This window comes from Wasmannia auropunctata, unplaced genomic scaffold (genome assembly GCF_000956235.1).
Source record: "Wasmannia auropunctata unplaced genomic scaffold, wasmannia.A_1.0 LD335988.1, whole genome shotgun sequence".
In the NCBI taxonomy this organism is placed as follows: domain Eukaryota; kingdom Metazoa; phylum Arthropoda; class Insecta; order Hymenoptera; family Formicidae; genus Wasmannia; species Wasmannia auropunctata.
In genome coordinates this window covers 742,781-764,195 of record NW_012026902.1, presented here as the reverse complement: position 1 = coordinate 764,195, position 21,415 = coordinate 742,781, and the positions used below count along the sequence as shown (strand labels likewise).

General features: G+C 44.2%; 2 protein-coding genes across 4 annotated transcripts; one reads left to right on the top strand and one right to left on the bottom strand.

Annotated features, from left to right (window-relative positions):
* Positions 1-129: 129 nt before the first annotated feature.
* LOC105454129 (protein spinster homolog 2) lies at positions 130-11,713 on the bottom strand. Of its 3 annotated transcripts, none has more exons than XM_011696513.1 (10): positions 11,691-11,713; positions 4,277-4,393; positions 3,927-4,050; positions 3,266-3,418; positions 3,063-3,173; positions 2,784-2,946; positions 2,216-2,417; positions 1,475-1,753; positions 1,135-1,332; positions 130-883 (listed from the first exon to the last, which is right to left on the bottom strand). In XM_011696513.1, the coding sequence occupies exons 2-10, from the start codon at positions 4,380-4,382 to the stop codon at positions 693-695; spliced, it is 1,527 nt and encodes a 508-aa protein (XP_011694815.1). In that variant the 5' UTR covers positions 4,383-4,393; positions 11,691-11,713; the 3' UTR covers positions 130-692. The 3 variants fall into 3 exon arrangements, with proteins under 3 accessions (XP_011694815.1, XP_011694814.1, XP_011694813.1); XM_011696512.1 differs by lacking the exon at positions 11,691-11,713 and adding an exon at positions 10,993-11,180; XM_011696511.1 differs by lacking the exon at positions 11,691-11,713 and adding an exon at positions 8,546-8,719.
* A 1,763-nt stretch (positions 11,714-13,476) lies between these two features.
* On the top strand, positions 13,477-21,382 carry LOC105454128 (UNC93-like protein). Its single transcript, XM_011696510.1, has 8 exons — positions 13,477-14,507; positions 17,126-17,466; positions 17,939-18,363; positions 18,645-18,853; positions 19,064-19,446; positions 20,074-20,206; positions 20,497-20,634; positions 21,162-21,382. The coding sequence occupies exons 2-8, from the start codon at positions 17,272-17,274 to the stop codon at positions 21,380-21,382; spliced, it is 1,704 nt and encodes a 567-aa protein (XP_011694812.1). The 5' UTR covers positions 13,477-14,507; positions 17,126-17,271.
* The last annotated feature ends 33 nt before the right edge of the window (positions 21,383-21,415 follow it).

Below are 21,415 nucleotides of genomic sequence, written 5' to 3'. Positions count from 1 at the left end.
GCGCGTAAATCACTTTATGACACACCTGGATCAATCCTAATAAACGCCCCTAAAAGATCGTATATAATTGCGTAACTGAAAGATCTTAAACTCTTTTATAGTATTATAAGTATTATATTAAGTTTAGTATTTTATATGGAAATTTTTTCATTTTTATTTTTTTATAAAAATTTTACACCTGGTGCATTCTGTTACACACTTCTATTTTAAGAACGCAGAACACATCTTGAAGATTGTCGGAGTTTATCAAGCTTTTTGTAAACTTCTTTATCAAGAACCTTACGTAATCTGCCATGCGCGCGTGAATGTTTTGCAACATACCGCGCTCAAACTAAACAGAGCTCTTAATTATCGCAATTTGCCGTTTGGTAAATCGTGCCTTCGCACAATTTCGTAAGTCTCTTGGCATGAGGAACTTTAACCCATCAACGAGTTGATCGACGAGAGACGTAAAAAAAAATCACAAATATCGTCTGGTATTTTTCCATCTTAAATAAAAGAAATATAAATTGTATCAGTTTCAATCTATCAACTGTCGGCGGTGTGAGGACAATCTTCTCGTAACAGATCTTCGATCGCCGTTGATAGGTTAATGCCGCCAATATCTCTAGCTACGTGACTCATACTTAGTCCAAACATACCTCAAAATACTATTTACATTACACTCTTAGGAGCAAGAGCCTCTTTCGGGCTCATAACCGAGAATGTTCGTAGATCGGCGGCCGCGCCGGAAACGGTGGCAGCTCCAACGTTGGCAATTGGCCATCGTCGTTAGTGAATGTGCTATTGTCGTACGCCGGCGGAGGAGCTTCCTTGTCCACTTTTCTCTCCACCTCCGCAGGGCCGTCCATTAGGAACATAGTGAGGAAGAACATAATGGCACCTACGTACAAAGCAAGTATCATGATACTCATCCGTGTGCTCTCTTTCGCGATCAAAGACTTTCCGACAGCAACTTTACCGGTCGCTCTTCGTAATTGTTTATTTAGATTTTGTCAATAATATGTGATAGGTAATATCGAGAGTTGATTTTATAAAAGTCACCGGAATTTCTAAAAGGCCCAATCGTGAGCGATTACGAATGCGAACGTTTATATACGGCAATAAGAATTAATTTCCTATTCCATCACTTACTGATGCCATAGAAACCAGCGTAATAAATATACAACGACTCCCGGAAACCGATGGCCATTCTGGTAGGCTCGACGAGAATTGGCAAATTTCCGCCGATGTTATTCATGACGAACAGAAAAACGCCGACGGTGGTCGAGCGCAAATTCAGAGGAACGATCTCCACCACGACAGCGAACACTATTCCGAACCACATTTCGGCTGCAAATAAAACGACAAGATTGAATTAAAGAAACGATCGCTGTATAAAATATGCGTCAATATTTTATACTTTATAGAATGTTTGAACTTGGAGAATTTTCAATTCTATACGTGACATCTATGCGATATCTATATATCTTACCGAAGAAATAGGAGCAGCCTAGCGTGATCATGGCCCACAGGGGATTGAAATATACCGAACCGAAGGCGCCCGGTGTTGCGATTATCTGGCTGATCGCCAAACACGCTACGCGCGAACGGATTCCCATTTTCGCCACGAACTTGTCGCTAACTATCCCACCGACCACGACGCCGATACTACCGATGACAATCGTGACGGCGAAAAGCCACCAGCCGAGATCGTAGTCCGGGAAGTAGTCTCTATAGTACAGATCACAATTGTAGGCGAAGCACATGCCGCCTGAAAAGGAAAGCGACTATTTAATTCTGTTTGCGTAAAACGATACGTGCGATGGGAAAAAGATTGTGACATAAATTGAAAGTAAATCTCGTTCGATCGAAGAGAGAAATAAAGGCTTGCTAAATAGGAATTTTTCGAAAGAATAGAGATTCCCCTTGCTTTGTGACGATTTGCAAATTTAGTTACGAACGCATCAAAGAATTTTTAGATAATTAAAATAAATTTACATATAAATTTCGAAACGTCGTAAAAGAAGATTTAATTACCGCTTAAGTCAGATTCGCTTCGTTCCCTTCTTCAGATCGACGAGATTCGAGAGCGTAGATTTCAGTTTTATTAGGCAATGTATTGAGAGAGAGAAGAGATTATCACGGCGAAGCGAATTCGCCGGATTAGTGCAAACTCGCTATTGTACCCTCGATATGTATCTCATTCCTTTCGCTTCAAGGTATTGCCCTTTACCGCAATGTCTGATGCTGGCGGCGAGGCATAAGAGAATAATGCGCGGTTGCAGTAGCACTTTCCAAATCGATACTCGTTCCCTGTCGTTGGCCGTCGTTTCCTCGCCGATTGTTTTTCTTTCCGGCTCGGTTAGCGTCAGACCGGTGAGGACGGCGATGATTAAGCCGATCACTCCGGCTCCGTAATAACAGACCCTCCAGCCCTGCCAATTAACAGCCCAATCTGATTATGTTAATTTTCAAGTGTCTTCATATCTCGATTAATTTATCATGTTGCCAGAATTATTTGCGTCAGTTTAAAACTTCTACGCGTATTTTTTTACATCATCTTTGGAAATATTCCGTTAGTATTATCAAAATAATTTTGTGAAGTTCACTGTGACCTTCATTATGGTTTCCTTCCGCGCGGAAATGATTTCGGGATGTTTATCGAGCAATTAATCACAGGAACACATCAGCTTTAAAAACCAACGCAAGCGAGAGAGAGAGAGAGAGAGAGAGAGAGAGAGAGAGAGAGAGAGAGAGAGAATAAATACAAAAGAGACAATGTCGATCGGATATTAGCTCACCAGATCCCAGGCGTTCAGTTCAGGTACGTAGCGACCGACCGGAAAGGCAATGCCGTAACCGCCGTAAATGCCCCAATTGAAAATGGACATGACGAGACCCCGCTGCTTTTCCGGGAACCAGTCTGACAGAAGACCGGTCGCTAGCGGATTGCATCCCGCCTCTCTGTAAGATTTATTCGGATTTTAATATAAAATAACGCAGCATGATCGAACCTGTTTATCTGTTTGCGAACGAACAATCGGAAGCGGAAGTGCCATCGCTGTTGCCATAGAACTTACCCCGCTGCCTGGATCATTCGCAAAATAACGAGATGCCAGTATTCCGTCACGGCCCCGCTAAGGATGATCGCGACGCTGAATATCAGAGTGCAGACCGTCAGCAGCTTCACTCTGAAACGAGAGAAAAAGTGCGTTAAAGGTAGCAAAGGCTCGACAATGCAATTAAATTATTGCAATTAAATTATTTAATTCGATCTATCTACCTGTTGTATCTGTCAGCCGCGATACCCAGGATAACACCGACGATGGTAAAGACCGCGATGAAGCTGGGCCCCGCCAAGATTTGATAGTCCAGACCGAGGCCGTTGTAATTCCACTCGCAGTAATATGATCCGTTCAGTTCCAGGGATCGGCAGCTGACGGCAACAAAGAGCGTGTTATACGAGCGGGCCGAGGGAAAGCGCGCGCGCGGCGCGCGATGACGAATCAATGATAATTGCTACGTCGCGTCGGCGTGCGGCAAGATCCGCGTGATCGACCTGCCTCTGTGTAATTACCGTACAAATCGCGTACAATCCGTTTACACGAGGATTCCTCTTCGTTATCGTGAATCCCAGCGAAAAATTATTTGCGGCACTTAGCAGTTTATCCGTTATAACGTTAACAACGGCACTCGATCAATCTCGGCGTGGAGTCGCGTGTCCTCTCGCGCGGGTATCTCCTAACAGTATCTCGGTTTCATTATCGACGCGTGACTTAGCGGCATTAAGTTGCGCGCGGTGAATCAATCATCTACAAGGAAATCGAGTCGTCGCGAGAGGAAACGGCAAATCTAAACTAATTGCTCTTACAGTTACACGCGATTCTCCCGGCGGTTTTCCCAGGCCGGGGCTTTCTGGAGCAGGTGGCATTAACGAAACTTACTAGCTGGAATTCTCCGCGGTTTCGCATTGCACCGGAAGTTCGGCTATCGTCAGCGTCGTCGAATTAAATTGGCAGGATATGTCGCCGTAATGCAGGTCCTCGGCGATCGCTTTGCTCGTCACACCTTAAATGGGGGAAATTAATTTTTAATTCATTTCTAATGTTTTTAATAAAATCAGACACGTGAAACACGCACGAATTCAACGATACATGGCAATGAGAAAGATCAAATTCTGACAATGAAACATAATTGTTCGAAATTAATTAATATGCACAGTTGATTAGATGTACTGATTAATGTACATAAATTAGATTCATAATAAAATATGAAGGATACCATTGGAACTTACCTATCAGATAGTGGCCTAATTCTCCTAAGACATATCCGATCGACACTATGGCCAACGCGTAAGGCTTGTAGAGGAACGCCAATTTTTGCATGATCGAGCGAAACATCCTCGTTTGATCTGGAAAAAAAAAATGCATGCCTCGGAGAAGGATCCTTTTCTATTCATGTTGTAAGACTGCACGGCGTGCAAGATTATATAATTAGCATGAGAGAATTACAGTTGTCGCGTTCGTCGGCGAAGATATCAGCCATCGCGCAATCGACGTGTTTATCCGCGAGCTTGCATTATTCGGATAGAATGCGGATAAACGCTGCACGCAATAAATTACGATGGATTGAATTACAAGATGTTTCCATAAGAGATTGGTAGCGTCTTCAAGCGCGCTCGGCTTGGGAATCGTATTTTTAAGGATTCCCATAATGAGAAATTCTTGATTTTCTACGTTAAGTTTCTGTAGTTTTTTTTTCTTAGAACTATTACATCTTGATCTTTTCAGAAAGAATAAAACGCTGATTGTCGCGTCGTTCATGAATATGAAAAATGCTGATCGCCAGTCACGTGCGTTCGTCGCCGAAACGGGTACGACACGGCGCGAATCGCAATCGGAAACGCGCGGCGGGAAGATTGCCGTTACGAAACTGCTTTTATTATTCACAATCGATCGGTACGGTAGCATTTTAATTTCAATATCCTGGCCTGAGGTAGCGGCTTGGCTGACGCCGGTCAGTACCGTGCCGGCGCGATCGCTCAAGGTCTCTCCACCGGTGCGATTTACGTATAATGCAATTGCCTCCGCGAGAACGCGGCACGTTGCATCGACCCTAAAAGCAAGCGAGTGACGCGAGCGAGTTCCGCGTGACTCGTTCTGCGTTCACCAGTGCAGCGCCGGACGGGTCCGGGACATAAACGGAGAACGGTCTAATTGGGTACAGATGTGTGTTGCTTATGTATGCTCTTTGTAAGAAATCAATCGCCAGTCTAGGAAGACTTTTGCGCAATAACGTCACGACACCGATTGACAAATTTTCACTTTAATTATATATCATGTGTATATTTGCAAATAAAGTTTATCATTTGATGATTTAATTTGTAAGATAATGTAAAATGCGCTGCGTATTATATAAATCGAGGTGACGCAGTTGTACAAACATTGCAGCTATAAAGAGAGATGTGTGAGAAATATTCAACTTGCGTTAACTTTGTATTATGTCGCAGATTTATATACTTCTTTATGTCATCGTGACACGTTGCGAAAGTGTTTCTGAAAGTACTGGATTCTCGGGGTTAAAGAATCAACGACGAATCATTTATACGGACGACGAGCGTAACTTTCGCGCACGTGCCACGACTGACACGTGCAATCTAGTACAACAAAAATTACACGATCATCATCGTTACCGCAATTTTGTCGACGTCGTTTTTTTATCGCGCACGCATGAGTGTCGTCTTCGGAAGAGCCGCAAATGGGTAGGAAATCACATAATTATGATAGAGCACGGATTGAAAAGCTCGTGTACACGCGCGAGAAGCTTAAGACATGAGCCTCGTGCCGGATTACCTTGAACCAAAATCGTTGAGATGGAACGAAAATTATCATTTCGCATATATCGTTAATATTAGAACGCTTGTCACAATACTCAACGCTGCGCACGATAAAACACTCGAGGTGAAAAAAACTTTAGATCAGCCACGTTAATTAATCGCTGACCCTTAATTTTCATATAACTGCATTTTCTAATTATTTTATTCTGTTCTAATTTATGTCGCACGTCGAGATTGATTTAATAAATTACGTAAGGCGAATAAAACGAAGACGAAAGCTGACGGAGTTAAACGAGAACGTCATAGGCAAATCGATCCCGAACAAAAACCATCACGCTTCACTTGACAAAGCGACGGACGTAAAGAGATGACAAAGGTATTTTAGAAGAAACAGGAGATCGATGGAGGAGCTGTGACCGCTCGCCGAATGTTTCGAATGGCACGAACGTTTCGATACTTTCGATGGCTACAAAAAAAATGCAATTAGACACGCCTGAGGAATTCGTTTGTCGATTTCCGTAGTTAATCGATGATCAATGGTGAATGTCAAGGTGTAAACTTGGAAATGAGTCAAGTGTCTCGTAACAGTCTCGAAATGTGCATGTGTCATTAACAGCGACAAATTACAGTTTTTCGCGGCGATTTCGATTGGGTCTCAAGGAAGGCTGCTTTCTGTCAGCGACGGGGGTCCGCTCGACGCATGGAAGCATTACGAATCTGTAATTCAATCCGCTGTAATTACACGCGCGAACGGTGCGCTGATACAGCCGACGATAAGCAAGCGAAGCATAGTTATTTGCCTTAGTCAATGAGAATAGTTGAATATCCGTCTTAGTGATTTGTCGTCGGGCTTGGTGATTGTCGGCTGAAGGGCGCGAGTGCGGTTTACGTGTCGTTCGTCGCGGAAAACGCGAGGGTCGTCGCAGGGTGAAGCGGAAGTTATCAGGGGTATTATTATGCTATGATTTATAGTGATTTATTAATGTAAAAATCCTTGGCCACGGTCGCGCGCGCAGCGGGTGATAGAACAGAGACGCATAAATAGCGTCGTAATGAGCGGGTGTACTACGTAAAATTACGCGCTGTATCTTTTCGCGTCATCTTTTTCCGCGATGCAAATAAAGCCGAGATAATAAAAGTATTGACGCAAACGGAGAATCTGCGTCGATTCGGGAATTCGAAAAAGTTGCTTTATACAATTATATCTCTGTGAAAATCTTGAAACAGTCGATGATAACTTTGTATCATCCTATAACGTAGGTAATAATCTATAACTCAATAACCGCAGAATATTATCTCTCGATTGATGCGGATGATACTAGAAAATTTTTCATAATTTTTTGTATTTTTTCTAATTATAGTGTGTATTTGTGCGAATCATTCGTGCGATATTTAGCAATCTTGCAAAGCGATTTCTTTTTTTTTTCTATAATACAACCTGACGAGCAGCGCGGCGTATAATATACAATTAATCTTCATTGTGCGAGATTACCGCTGTTATTGTCGCGCGTATTATCGCATTATTGCACATTACACGTGCATCCACTATTCGTGGTGATTCCGTTGGATAAGCTTGCGCGAGGAGGCAGTACCTTCAAGGAGAAAAAACTCGCGAAAGTTCTTACTAAGCGATGCGACATCGCAAAATGTTACTAAGATCTGCCAATTGTAGATTATTTTGTGAATCATATCTTGTAATTAAAATCTTTGAGACCGAACGAGTTTTAAACTTCCACGTCCCTCGGAAGATTGAAATTATTTTGCTACCGTTCGCAGAATCTCATTGATTGGAATATTGGATTTCTTGAAAAAAAATATCGAAATGATTTGAAATAATGATAAAGTGATCAAAAGTCTGGCTAATTTAAGACTCTGGCTAAGAGCTTAATCGTTTTTTTTTTAATGCTTACCACTGCGATGGGGAATTGAAGCTTAAAAAACGTATGTTTGATTTGGAATTCGAACTTTAATTGCGTTTCAGAGATGATTGCATTTTGCAAATTATACAGTAAAATTGCGAAGCGCAGAAAAATAAAGGAATTTACGATGTTATTGCGATATCTTAGGGAAGGGGAGGGGGGCGGCTATAATTTACATCATAAAATATAGCTCGTATCTATATCTTCTTACGCAGAAGTGCCATTAGTTCGTGTTACATCAATGCCGATTAAAAGAGGGGTACTTAATGATAGATAAAAATATCGTTCCACAACGTCAACGTAATGACGAGCGGAACGGACGGGCGCGTCAAAAACTGTTTATTGTTAATAAATGACCGCGTAATTGCACGGTTCGTAGAAACTCGTAGATTTCCAGATAAAAATCTAATCATCTCTATTATTTCATAGTTATAGATAGACGAAAATCGTTATTTCGAAAAATCCTGAAAAATATTCACGTATCTCAGCACGTGGTACCGCAGATACTCTTCGTAACCGTTAGCTTTAAGAAATTTGTTCGTGATAATCCATTCACGCAGATTCGCACCACACACGATACAGAATCTTACTGTATTATGCACTGTGCGCTTACGCGTTGCCAACAATTAACGCAAGAACAAAAAAAAAAGAGGAGCACGTCAAGGCGAAACTGTGCGCGCATGCATCCTGCTCGAATAACGCGCGAATAATAACACGAAGGACTGCGGACAATAAACAGCGAATTGCGCGGAATTATGAATGATTAGAATGCGAATGAGTAAATGAGTAACTCATATTTGTACTGCACGTGTGTCTGGAGATATGTATCTTAATTCCGTTCGCCAAGAAGTGATCAACGAGACAATTCGCCGTTGTAATTCGTTTCCATAATCTGCCGGCATCTCCATTTGCACAGCGATTTTTCGTGGGTACATATCTTTACGGTAACGGGTTCACACTCGGGGCTCTCCCTTTCGATACATTATTTATACACCGCCTCGGGAGGAGAGTTCGCGCGCGCGCCGCCGATCGATTAAAAGCCATTCGCCGTCTCGCTTTCCCCGGGGGAGGAGGAGGAGAGGGGAAAGGAGGAGGAAAAAGGGAGCAGCTTTCCGTGTTTTCCGGCCGATTGGATTTAATGATTTTTTCCAGCGTCACTCGAGAGATTCCGCGGGGCGACGGACACCGTCGTCGCTTATACGGGATGCGTTCCGCGAAGCGTGCAAAAAGCGCTCTTACGAGTCTCGCCGGCGACCTTTCTTCGGTGAAAGTTTTATACCGAGAGTAAATGAAAAATATAAATCTCCGATGTTAAACGGATTAAAATTTTCCCGCGAGCGTCTCGCGGCTTCTCGGTACGTCGTAATCAGAGATTCTCTCATTTCTCTCTCTCTCTCTCTCTCTCTCTCCAAATAAAATAAAATTTAATTACATAAAGTAAACGTAACATAAAGTAACCGTCGCGTTCTACAAATAATCGCAGGCGCACACGGTCTCGCAAACACGTGATCGCAATCAGAGACGAGATTACAGTAGCAGGAAAAACTGGTAAATAAAGCAGACAAGCGGAATAATTATTATAGATGAATAACAATTAATAAGCTATTTAAAGGTGTGTTCTTGTACCTAATAAACATGTATTACGTAAAAGAAATCTATCAAATTATCCACGACAACATTGCTGCTTATTGCAAATTAGCTGATTCATAGTTGCACGAATCCAACATATGATACTGAATGAGACTTACGCGATGCACATATATTTATCAGTTACGATTACTCGATTAGTTACAAACAATTTACTGATTTATTAGCGTTCGTTCGATCTCCCGAACGTTTACAAGGAAAATTCCTTTTTTTTTGTCTATAAGCGTGCATTTGTTATACGTCGGAGATGTAGATATATATGCATATTCGCAGGATTGCGAGAAGCTCGTGCGTAAAATTGAAATCACAAAATAGATGTTAGGACAATCGATAATTCATATCACGTGAATTTTTCCACATTTGAATATATGACAGAGACGCACATAATCTATCGTGAAACGTGATGTATCATGATCCGGTAAGCTATTGACAAAGCGGGTGAGATTTAATTAGAGGCCTGCGCTAAGTTGAAGGCTGAACGGACATTATGGGCGTAGAACATGCGTCGGCATCCCGGATTGGATGCGGATCTAACGGGCCTCTAAGGCGTATCGCGAGTTACGAGCCTTGCAAATAGCGCGGAACAACGGTGGAATAGCAGCGCAGGCGATAATCGCGTTCGCATTAATTAATTAATCACCGGGACCACACCGAGATTGCGCGATCGAGAGCGAGAGTCGAGAACAGGTCTCGATCGCACGTGGGACGACTGTCATTTGAATTTATGGATTACCGAGAGTTTTAAGATAATTCTTTGAGAGAAATATAATTTATACCTCGAAAAATACACAAGAAGATTATTTCACGCAACAATTATCGCGTTTTTTGACTCTTAATGCCTAATTATTATATTTTAATTTAGATTTACTTTAATCCGCTATACTTTACAGTTTTGTTAAAAAAAAATAGCGCTTAATTATTCATGTACATACAAATTTATGCGCGGATTTATATTCCTGTTTGTTGACATTCCAAACGTTTTACAGACAGTATAGAACAAACGAGATAGCTGCGCGAACACGATTCCTCGGTATTGCATATCGTTGTGTTACGTATGTCCAGAGTCATGTATATTGTCTTTCCTTCACATTCACTCGATACATTCACCATTTTTTTTCCGCATATTCAGTGCCAATTCAATTGTCAAAATCCGGCTTGCCGAACGTTATACTATATAGACACCGATCCCTTTAACTTATTGCCGTTTCTTCAGCTATCTAATTTATTGCTAGAGTCAATTTTATTTTATTTATTTCAGCGTGAAAGTATGTGACATATCAGCTCTTAATGTGCTTGACGTTCTGTCAGAACAAGTTCTGTTAAAACAGAATGGTCAAAGAGGTTGAAAGGAAGGTAATATATAGTTGGACCCAAATCTCCGGAATAAAACATAATGAAGAAATATGAAACCGTAATATTAAACTTCTTTTGGCAAATACTTTATCGATTTGCCGGTGCAGTAAGCTCGTCATTCCCCTTTCAACAAATGAAAAACAGCCTGAGGAGCTTATATCATTCTTTCGATTGCCCGTCGTTGAAAACAGCAAAGTTTTTGACTTTTGACTTTGAAATCCCGCCGGAAATTGATAGGGCTAAGAGAGTACTCACGAGAGTATCCTTCGAGCAAAACCGCGACGGAGAGCCTCGAACTCCAGAAAAAAATCGGGATCCACTTCTCGGCACCGTTGATCGGCCGCGAGACGCGCGACGACGCAGGAAAGGCCGGGCGGAGGAACCAGGTAATGAGGAGAGAACCTGATCGATCCCTCCGCGTACAGGAGGGTGGAGCGTGCAATTGAGACGCGAGCCGGTGACCAACGTACATTTATAAGAAAGTGTCCAAGGATCGGGCCTTCCTTCCGTGCGTCTGACGAAGGAAGAAGGGGACAGGACTCGCGGATATGGTGTACGTATACTTGGCAGTTACACTTCGCCACACAGTGGGAGAAACACTACCACCATCACCATCGACGGCGGGGATACTCTCGATCTTCGATTTTCAAGGTCGCGCTGCAACTTGACCGCTTGCACCTTACTCGTTACATCATCGCTGCTGGAAAACGACGCGGGAGAACGATGTGGAGAGAGACGCGCGCGGAGACGCCTCGCCGCGGAAACGTAACAACGAAGTCCTTCGGACTTTGGTGCCGCGAAGTCACGCGCGTTGGCGGCAAAAGATGTATATCACGCCGGTGTTCCATCTGCGGATAATTAACGTGGCCATACGTGGTGACGCTTACGCGGGAACGTAATTATGATCTTACAATTAGTGTATTTGATACCCTGTAGAACCTCGATGACATTACCGTTGTAATTTTATATCAAACTTGCGAAACTCTGATCGCTTCTACAGCCTGGGAAGAGATGCAGGTCTCCGGTTGATCGCTAGGAGTACAATAAGCGGCACGAGGTGATTAACCCCGCGGCTCGAAGAGCGGCACGCACCTACCTAAGTACACAGATACCTGGCATGCGATCGCCGTAACATTGACACACTTCCCCGTACCTCTCTCGTGTGTCACGGCTCTTAAGCGCGTCGCTGTGTAATGACAAAGGTAGTTTGTTGTCTCTCCTTGAGAGGCGGCAGCAGGATACGTGTGTCCTATTGTCACGATCGCGATCGCGATCATTAATCGAGGAATGTGGTCTTCGGAGGGATGCTAAATGGGATAATACCGCATACCGCGATTATTCACCGCTCTCCTCCAAGACGCTCGACTCTTTGTCCGCAAGTTTGATTTAGGACTTTGTCTCGTCAGAGAAAAAAATCACGTTCGTTTACAATAAATCTCGAGCATTTTATTTTATTGATCATAGTCTTCTAACATTATGTTATTGCAAAATTATGATAAATATAAACGTTAATATACGAACAAATTAATAGTGTCACAAATATGTGCAATGATAGATTTACGATATCCTGCCAAATCTTTTAATTTTTAAGATCATCGAAGGATATACGTGCAACCAGATATACTTAGCAGCAGATAATAAAATGAAATTTTTCTATCGAGTCAAATTCAGCGGAAGTTTTAAGATGATAGCATTAAAACGTTCGAAGAAATGCTCAAAAGATTTGCTCGCGACGGTGATTGAACTATTATGCCAGTCTACTCTTCTGATTATCGAATTATTAAGTAGAAAAAAATAGGAGACGAATGTTCGAGCTTCTTAGAAAAATCTTACAAACATTTAATTTTTAAAATTTTTTTATTTTTTGCCATAGTTTAAACAGTGTACGTGCGTTCTCTTTTTCTCTTTCTTCTTTACCGATTCAATTAATTTTATGACCTGCCGATATATAGCGCTTTCAACTACGCGTTCGATTTCTCCCCTGTAAAACGTGACAGTTACACGTGACAGGTGCGACAATCGACGTTACCGTCGACGACACTCGCGACAGAATTGGAAGATGCAAACTGCACGCTCGCGGCGCGTGCACATCCGTGGAAGGCCGTCAGATTCGCGAGCGGAAACCTTCGTTCCTGCAACAGCGTGGGTAATTAGTGACTTGGAGATACTGATTACGGGATCTAATATCGTCCACGAGTGACCCCGACCTGATTTTTAACGAGCAACATGGGATTTTGATGCCAATTAATCCGCACTCACCGACGCGCTTTGTTTCAGGAACGCTTGTCACGCTATAAGTTGTCATTAAAGACGTGTCTGCATTTTTATGTAAATTCCTTATTTTTCAATTATTTGAACGTGATCCGTCATCTCCTTTCGCAAAGTTGTAACTTTTAAGGGGCACCTAACTGCAAATTTACAAAAATACAAGCGGGCGCTGACAGATTTTAAAAATCGCGGAAAAACAATAATAGTCTAACGATTCGTGCGACTGATTTTGCCGACGATAAAATTAATAACACAGCTCCGTTAATTGGCCAATTAACCAAAGACCCGCGACAAAATTTTTCGCGTGCCGGGATAAGATTCGAAGGAAAATCGCACTCGGGAAAGATTCTCGATAGGAATTAAAGGAGCGCGCCCTCAGTACGCACTCTCGCTGTTATCGACCATCAGAAGAGGAGGCCGAGCCGAGCTGGCTCGAGCAGAACCGAGCGACACCGAATTGCGGGCACAGAGAGGCGAGCCGCTCTCCGCCGAGTCGTCCCTTCGTCGGCCCAGGATCTGGATCCTGTACTCCGCGGATCGGTACTCCGGTACTGGTTAACGTCGATCGCGATCCCGCGAGAGCTCGCGTTCGCGGCCCGCTCGCGACTTCGCGAAAACGCTTCGGAAACGGAAGCGAGGAGGCTTGTACGACGTCAAACGAGAGAATCCGCAGCCTCGTACTGTGTTTACATCTCCCGAAGGGATACCAAGATCTGACATCTCTGCGTGACTCACTCGTGGGTATAACAGAGAGAGGCAGTTAAATCCGGGACGGAAATCGCGCGCATCCCCCAAATAAGGGGCATCAGCGATTGATCGTATGTCAATTTTGGACATCGTCTTTCGCATTCTCGATTTCGTGTGCTTTGTATTTAACACGGTTCGTCGTGTCGATGTTAATAACGGACCATCCCCGAAGTGATTACGATACAGTGGTATCCGCGCGTGATTCATAGCGATCGACTCGCGACGCGTCAACCTTCGTCTCGATTTTTACGACCTGCACCGGTGTTTCGCAGGTGGTATCAGATTCGTGCGGATTCGTTCGCGCGCTACCACGCGAATTCAATTTGATTTCGGTCCCGAGCGCGGCCGTTGATGCCCCGCGACAAGTGCGTTAAAGTTGCTTGATGACTGACTTCTATCAAATCTTAGGGTGATATCTAATTTCGGGATGCGAATGGTCGCGACGACGGTTCCCCGAGTCGTCGACGCTCAGATCACGCGAGTGCCGCGGATCTAACGTCGCGCTTTTGCGTCGTTACCGCTTAAGACGGCGACGCGCTTGATTTAGATTCTGAAGACGACGTGCAGAAACATTCGCGTTGCGAACGCCGATGACGGGGCTCGTCGCTGCTGCACGGGATGAGAGCAACGATTTCGATTTCACGAGGGGCGATCACGCTCCATGATAATCTACTGCAGCGGAACAACTGGCTGAGCTCCTAGTCGGCGGGGACCATGGCGATTTTTCGGCCGGACAGCAGCGTAAACGCGAAAACGTAAGCTCCGTTCCCTCTCTCGCAAGCTCGCGCTTTTCCAGCCATCGCTACGATCCCTTCGATTTTTCGACCAAAATTTACCGTCTCTGTTCAACGTTCCTCCGAACATATTCTCCGCGTTTAAATATATGATATTCAGCTGTACATGTGCACAATAAACAGTTGCATCACTCCATCGTCTTCGGCTTTGCTCATCGCGTTATTACCGTCGTGCGTAACGTAGCGTGAAAAATAAACCCCGCTTTGCGCGCGGCTCTGTCCTCTTCGATCAACTACTTCGTGCTGAAATAATCATATTCCGGTTGAAAAGCGGCAAGAAACACGGAGAAACCGTAAAAAATTATCAATATTTTTCAGAATCATCCCGACAACTTAAGCATCCAGTTATCTCCTACGAGAGAAAATTTATTGGCCTCAATTTCGTTCGAAAATGAGATTTTATCTATAATTCTCTTATTGGCCGTCGAGTCTGCCCAGGACTTCGCCAGCGTAGCGAGTCTGCAGCATTTTTTTTCATTCCCAATCGTCGTACCTCTTACCCGAGTCCAGCGACGCAAACCCACGTAATTATCGGCAGCTTTAACGTTACGTGGGCCGACGCGAGAATAATAACCAAGGTCAGGAGCGCGGACAGTGCTGAAAAACGAAATATCGATTCAGCACCGTGTCGCATCGGCCGCATTTTCCCCTGTGACGCACGTCGTTGCAACGCCGCGAGATGCATTCAGCATCCACGCAGCGAATGCACACAGAATGCAGCTGCACTGCGCGATCGGCGGGTTTTCAGGACACCCGGTGGCGGGAACAGCCGGAGGGACAGGGAAGCGACTATCGAGTCTCGTTTCCCCCCTGCGAGAAACTCGCACGACTCCTCATCTTTTCCATCGATCCCATTACTTTCTCATATCCAAGTCAATAATTATTTTGTTTTACAAAATTTTTGATAACAGAAAGTGATCCGCGTCTGCTGATTTAATTACAGCTTTTTTTTCTTCTCCCTTCCTCTCCGGTCCCGGATTTCCCGTGAGAACACTGAGTCTTATGCCGCTGGGTGAACAGTTTTATGTTTGAAAACTAGTTCACCTTCGGTTTACCGGCTACACCCACCTATAGCTACGGATTGTTTTTTTCGGTAAATTTCCACACATTAGAGTCCCACCATCGCGTGCGGCACGCTCGTCGAAATAACGGAAGACCGACAGGATCGAACGGGCAAGATCCACGATCGAGAGAGGTGCGAAGAGTCGAGCTGTGAATCACTCGAGTCGTTGAGCCAATCAAATTGCTTTCAAACTTGCCGATTACTCTCCGAAACTTCTCGTCAGTAACTAGGAACTCCTCGATGATCTTTCTCAAATGTCCACTCAAATGCTTCGCTCTGCGAAAGAAGCACGCTCGTGGAATAAAATTCTCCTGACATCGAAAACACGGGGAACATCGCGAGTCGAAGAATTTTTAAACAAACAGAGAAACAGATCGCCTCACGACATCAATGTGAATATAACCGGAGAACAGACGAGATTAATTACGTTGCTTTAAAGCTGCGCTAATTCGTAGTTTTTAAATTCCATTATTTTATGATTGCTGGAAAATTGTTCCGATATCATCTAAGTTTTTCCCAGTCATTAGCTCAGCCAACGTGAGGCTATATCCGGCAGATCTGACAGTTACAAATTAGAATACGAAGTAGAGGCAAGAAATAAAATCCGATTTCTAATTACCGATCGTCCGATAGCGAACCGACCGTGCGTGTTACTAAGGGGAGGTTGCGCGCGGTCGTAAAGCAGGTGCTTGTGTTACAAGCTCGCGTTGCGTAAGCAGATAACAATCGGCGCATTCGCGGCGAGCGTGTCGCGTGGCGATCACGCTCAGGGTATTCTGTTCCTCTTTTTTTTCTCTTCTTCTTCCCTTCCCTCCCCCTATTGTCCTTCCCCTTCCGCCGAGGTTAATTAAGATCGAATGACGCGATCGCGGACCCGTTTCGCGCGTAAATTTACATTCGTCATGGCTTTCCGATTTCCCTCCGTCGATGATCGTCGATCGTCGATCGTCAATCATCACGATTGGACGAAACCGTTTGACGAAGGCTGCGCCCGTGCACGTCTCATTTATTTATGCCGACGGCTAGCTCGCTCAGCAAGTTCTCGTTCAAGGCTGCGCGGGTGACCGCTACGATTTTTATTCTCCGTTCTTTTATTTTTTTTTCTTCCTTTTTTTTCCTTCATCTGGTAATTAGCGCGAGTGACGAGTATCATTCGATTGAATTATGCAAGTACGCGCCGAGAATCTAGCCAACTTCCTTATCTGAACGTTAAGTGACTCCTTATCTGACGTTCGAAGGAGACCGCTGCGAGGATGAATAATTGTCAATTTAATGGTTCCAGATTTGTATCTTGAAACCTATCGAGTCTCGCGTGTAAACTTCGTAATCCTTTCAGACCGATTAAAAGAAGGCATGACTTTGGCATGCGTTAAGTTTGAAAAAAATCTCACATCGCGAAGCTTGGCCTATCTCACTCAGCTTTGTACTATGTTTGAATCGACATATAAGAAATATTTTACCCGCATGCAATTAGCGTTATTGCGACTTGGTGCGAAGTCCATTCCTTCCTATTTAGGTGACCAACTCGCAGATGAGGAAAACTTCGATCGTGAACGGCGGCTACCCGATCGTAATGAGAGCGAGCGAGGGGTCTGATAACGCCTGAGGAGGGCATCCACGAGTAACCGCGCGAAGCGACAGAACTGCGGCGGGGTGATAACGATGGGCTCCTTGCCGAATCTTCACGAACTGTCCAAGGACAAGCTCGGGAGCCCGGTGTACAAACCGGCGCCGATCGGCGGTCTTGGTCCGGCGCGATTGCCGGCGCAGCCACCACCGCTGGCGCATACGCATAAACGTGCAAGAAGTAGCGGGCATCATCATTCTATCCTGTGCGACAACGATGCCATGCTGGAGGTACCGATAAATACATAGTCGATTGATTTTTGTGAAAAATTTTGTGAAATCTCGCCTAGCTTAAATCGACCATATCTCCGCGAAGTCGTAGTTCTTATAAATATTAAAATATTCTGACGATAGCTGAAATTATTTTAAGATCACTGCATGTGCATAATTTTGGAAACCGAACTCGAACTTTGATCTAAAGCCTGATTTGACACTGCTCATATCATCGTGATCCTGGATCTGGGGCTAAATCTAAATTTAAATCCGAAGAGATTAGACTCGGAAAATGCATCGAGGAAAAAAGTTACGATTGCATTTACGCATATTAAATGTTCCGCGCGAGCATTCAACCGTTTCTAATGTTCATCGCGCAGCAGATGATTACTGTTAGCCGAGTTTTTAGATAGTCGCCAATTGCGCACCAAGTCACGCTCGCGAGGAAACTTCTCGCCTTACCGTTTTCTTATTTTTTCCACTTTTGCAGCATATGGCAGCGTACTCGCCGATCTCCTGCCGGTCGACGCGCACCTCGGCACTATCGTGGCGGCGTCGCGATTCCATGAACTCGTCGGCGGGTGCGTCATCCGTGCGCCGGTTGATCGCGGCGGTCCGTGCGGCCCCGTCCGGGCCCAGACCACCACGTAAGGTCGTGTTACGCCACATCGCGGCCCTTCTGCTCGGCCACGCGAGCTGCTCGGCTGCCACCCTGCCCATCTTCCCGTTACAGGCGGGTTTAGGCGCGTTCGAGCCCCGTTTGGGTCCGGTGCTCCTCGCCTATCTCTACGTGATGGCAGCCGCCACCAGCTGCTTCGCACCCATCGTCGTGCAACGGCTCGGCACGAACCTCGCCGTCATCGCGAGCCACGTGGTCACTGCTATCTTCGTCGGCGTGCATTTGTATCCCAAATGGTACGGTATCATGTCGCCACCGCGACATCATTCGAATTTTGAGTTTTCAATTTTTATGAACGAGTGCATTCGTCATAGTTTTGCATTGATCACCGGTTCAATACTGTGATTTGAGAGGTATTAAACGAATGAAGAACATATATAAGCTGTTAATTCTAAAGTCTGAATCTCCGACCCAGATATTAACCGAAGATATGATTTGACAAAAGAATTAAAACGGATAAAAGCGAATATTTTAAAATATATCTATATACACGCGGTGTTCTCTTCCGCATCGTCAGGTACATACTCGCACCCAGCTACGTGATGCTAGGCTGCTGCGCCAGTTCGAGCTTCCTGGCGAGGACGTCGCACATCAACGTGTCCGCGACCAGCCTGGCGCTGGTCTGCGTCGATGGTCCCGAGGATCCCGATGAGTCGCGGCGCGAATGCCTGCTGAGAAGGCTTAACCGGGGAATCAAGCTGGCCGAAGACATCGGCCTCGCAATTGGTACATTGCAGCTATAATTATTTTCCTCGATTTTATTTAATATTACATATAAAAACATATTTCGTAAAAATTCTAAATTAACTCAGCAATGATTTCTATTTCAAGTATCTCTACTTTAATTTTGCATTGTAATTTCCGTCTTACGTCTAATGTTGTATACACTCTGTAGGCTTAATTAATCTATTTAATATTGTTTCTTCATAATTCTAGGTTGTCTCATCGCCGCGATCCTCGTCAGACTAACGGACCTGATACCGTCTAACATAGGTAACACCGACGTTTGCGGGGCCGAGTACTGTTCGGAGGAGATGTACTTTTACAACGAATCGCTTTACGTGCCAACGATCACGACCGGCACCTCGAGGATCCTCGTCAGCATTTGGCTCGGCTTGGCGGTACTTGGTCTAGGCATATCCTGCGCGTTCCTGGACTCCAGGCTGCAGGAACCTCAGACAAACCACAATCGCGCCAGCGTCAAAGACATCTTCAAGACCGTGAAATGCGCGTTTCAGGACCCGAAGCTTCAGCTCGCAACGCCACTCACGCTCTTCATCGGGCTGGAACAGGGCTTCATTTATGCCGATTTTATGGAGGTAAGGGAAGCAAATTGATTTAAAAATCCATTTAATTTAATAATGTTTAGGATAAATATTACAATTGTGTGTGATTGTCTCGAGATTTCATTTAATCTAGTGTATTTCTCTTCTTAAAAGTGAAGAAAGTATTTTAAAGAAACTATAAATTATGGAGTTACTTTATATTCGAAAATTAAAAAATACTTTCCATTATCTCTTTTCAAAACTTTAACAAAATCTTGCATTATTCATCGTCTGTCTCATCACGGAGAGAATTTTTTTTTAAATTTATCATGCAAATCATGTTAATTGTGGGACAATATAGTATTTAGGCAAATTTTACTGTGCACTACAATAAATTTTACTGTAAAATACTTATTGTAGTGCACAGTAAAATTTGCCTAAATATTATATTGTCCCATATTAACATGATTTGCATGGTAAATTAAAAAAAAAATTCTCTCCGTGATGATATATCAAAACATATCGCTTCAAGAAATATTTTAAATGCAACACAAGTGACTCTCAATTCGTGTCGATTAAGGAGATATCGCGTTTGCGATACCTCTTTAAATCAACTTAAGTCCATAAGCGGCATTATATTTTCTTAAAAGATGACTATAAAGAGCATTATATTTTAAATAGGCATACGTAGTATGCGCCCTAGGCGGCGCCGGTACGGTGACCTTAAGCTTCCTGGCTTTGGCTCTGTTACAAGCTCTGGCCGCCGCGACGCTCTCGATGCTGTTGAGGCACATTAAAAGGTACTTTGTCGTGGGTAAGTGACTTCTAAGGCATCAAATTCAATACTAAGCACATGATCGGACTTTAATAATAGATATATGAAATAAACTTACTTTATTTGACTAAAAGACAAATTAAAATATAAGATAGGTAGTATAAAAGAAATGCAACAATATGCGTTTATTGCAACAAAAAAAAAGAAAGTTGAGTCAATTTCCAAATAAATGTAGAGAGTAGAGACACATAACAATTCTGGTCCGATCACGTTAATTCGAATGTCTTAGTCGCGAATCGAAATTAAAGGCATATTGTTCTCCGTTCTAGTCGTGGGTTTCGCTTTCCACGCTTGTCTTCTGCTCGTTCTGGTGACCTGGAGACCGACGGGAGACGACCCGGCTCTCTTCCACGTCATATCAGCTGCCTGGGGAGTTTGTAACTCTATCTGGGAAACTCTGGTATACAGTAAGTATTTTAGTTTCATCTCTACAGCGCGCGGACGTCAGGCGGCAAAGCGGTTTTGGCCGGAAACAGCTCGCAAGCAAGGTCGACGGTTCGCAGAAACTGCGTGAATCCACGTTGCGATTAAGTAAGCCAAAACTGAAGCTTCGAAAGCGATCTGCAGGCTCCGCTTTGTCGGCACGCGTCTGCATCCCGTCAGAACGCGGGCGCCGTTCGCCAATTGTGCATACACATTACACAGTGGAATCGCGTGCGTATACGTATCGAACAAGCAAACGGGACAAAAGACGAGGCGAGATATCGTCTTTATATCCGCGAATAGAAAAAGCATGAAAAGAAAAACAGTACTAAAAATAGCATATCTTAATTTACACTTCTCTTAAAAATTATTAATTTTGATGGAAACGTGACAATTCGATAGCAAAGAAATGAGACTTTTTTTTTAACGTAAAAACGACAATTTTTTCAAGACGCCGGTGTAAGAATGGAAGGGAGAGCCAAGGAAGAGATTCAATCTTTGACCTTTTCAGCGTTGGTGATGGGCCTGTATCCGAACGCGTGGCAGGGACCGCTGTCGACGTCGCTGTTCTGGCGTTGGCTCGGCTTGACCCTCGCGCTCAGCCTGCACGGTGCGGTGTGCACCCGTTATCGCGTGCTAGGCCTCGCCCTGACCCTGGTGCTGGCGGTGGTGCCGTACATGTGGCTGGAGACTCGTCTCGCTCGCCGCAGCAAGACGTTGGCGCCCTTATGACCAGGCGACTCGACCGCGAGCGAGCGCGGATCC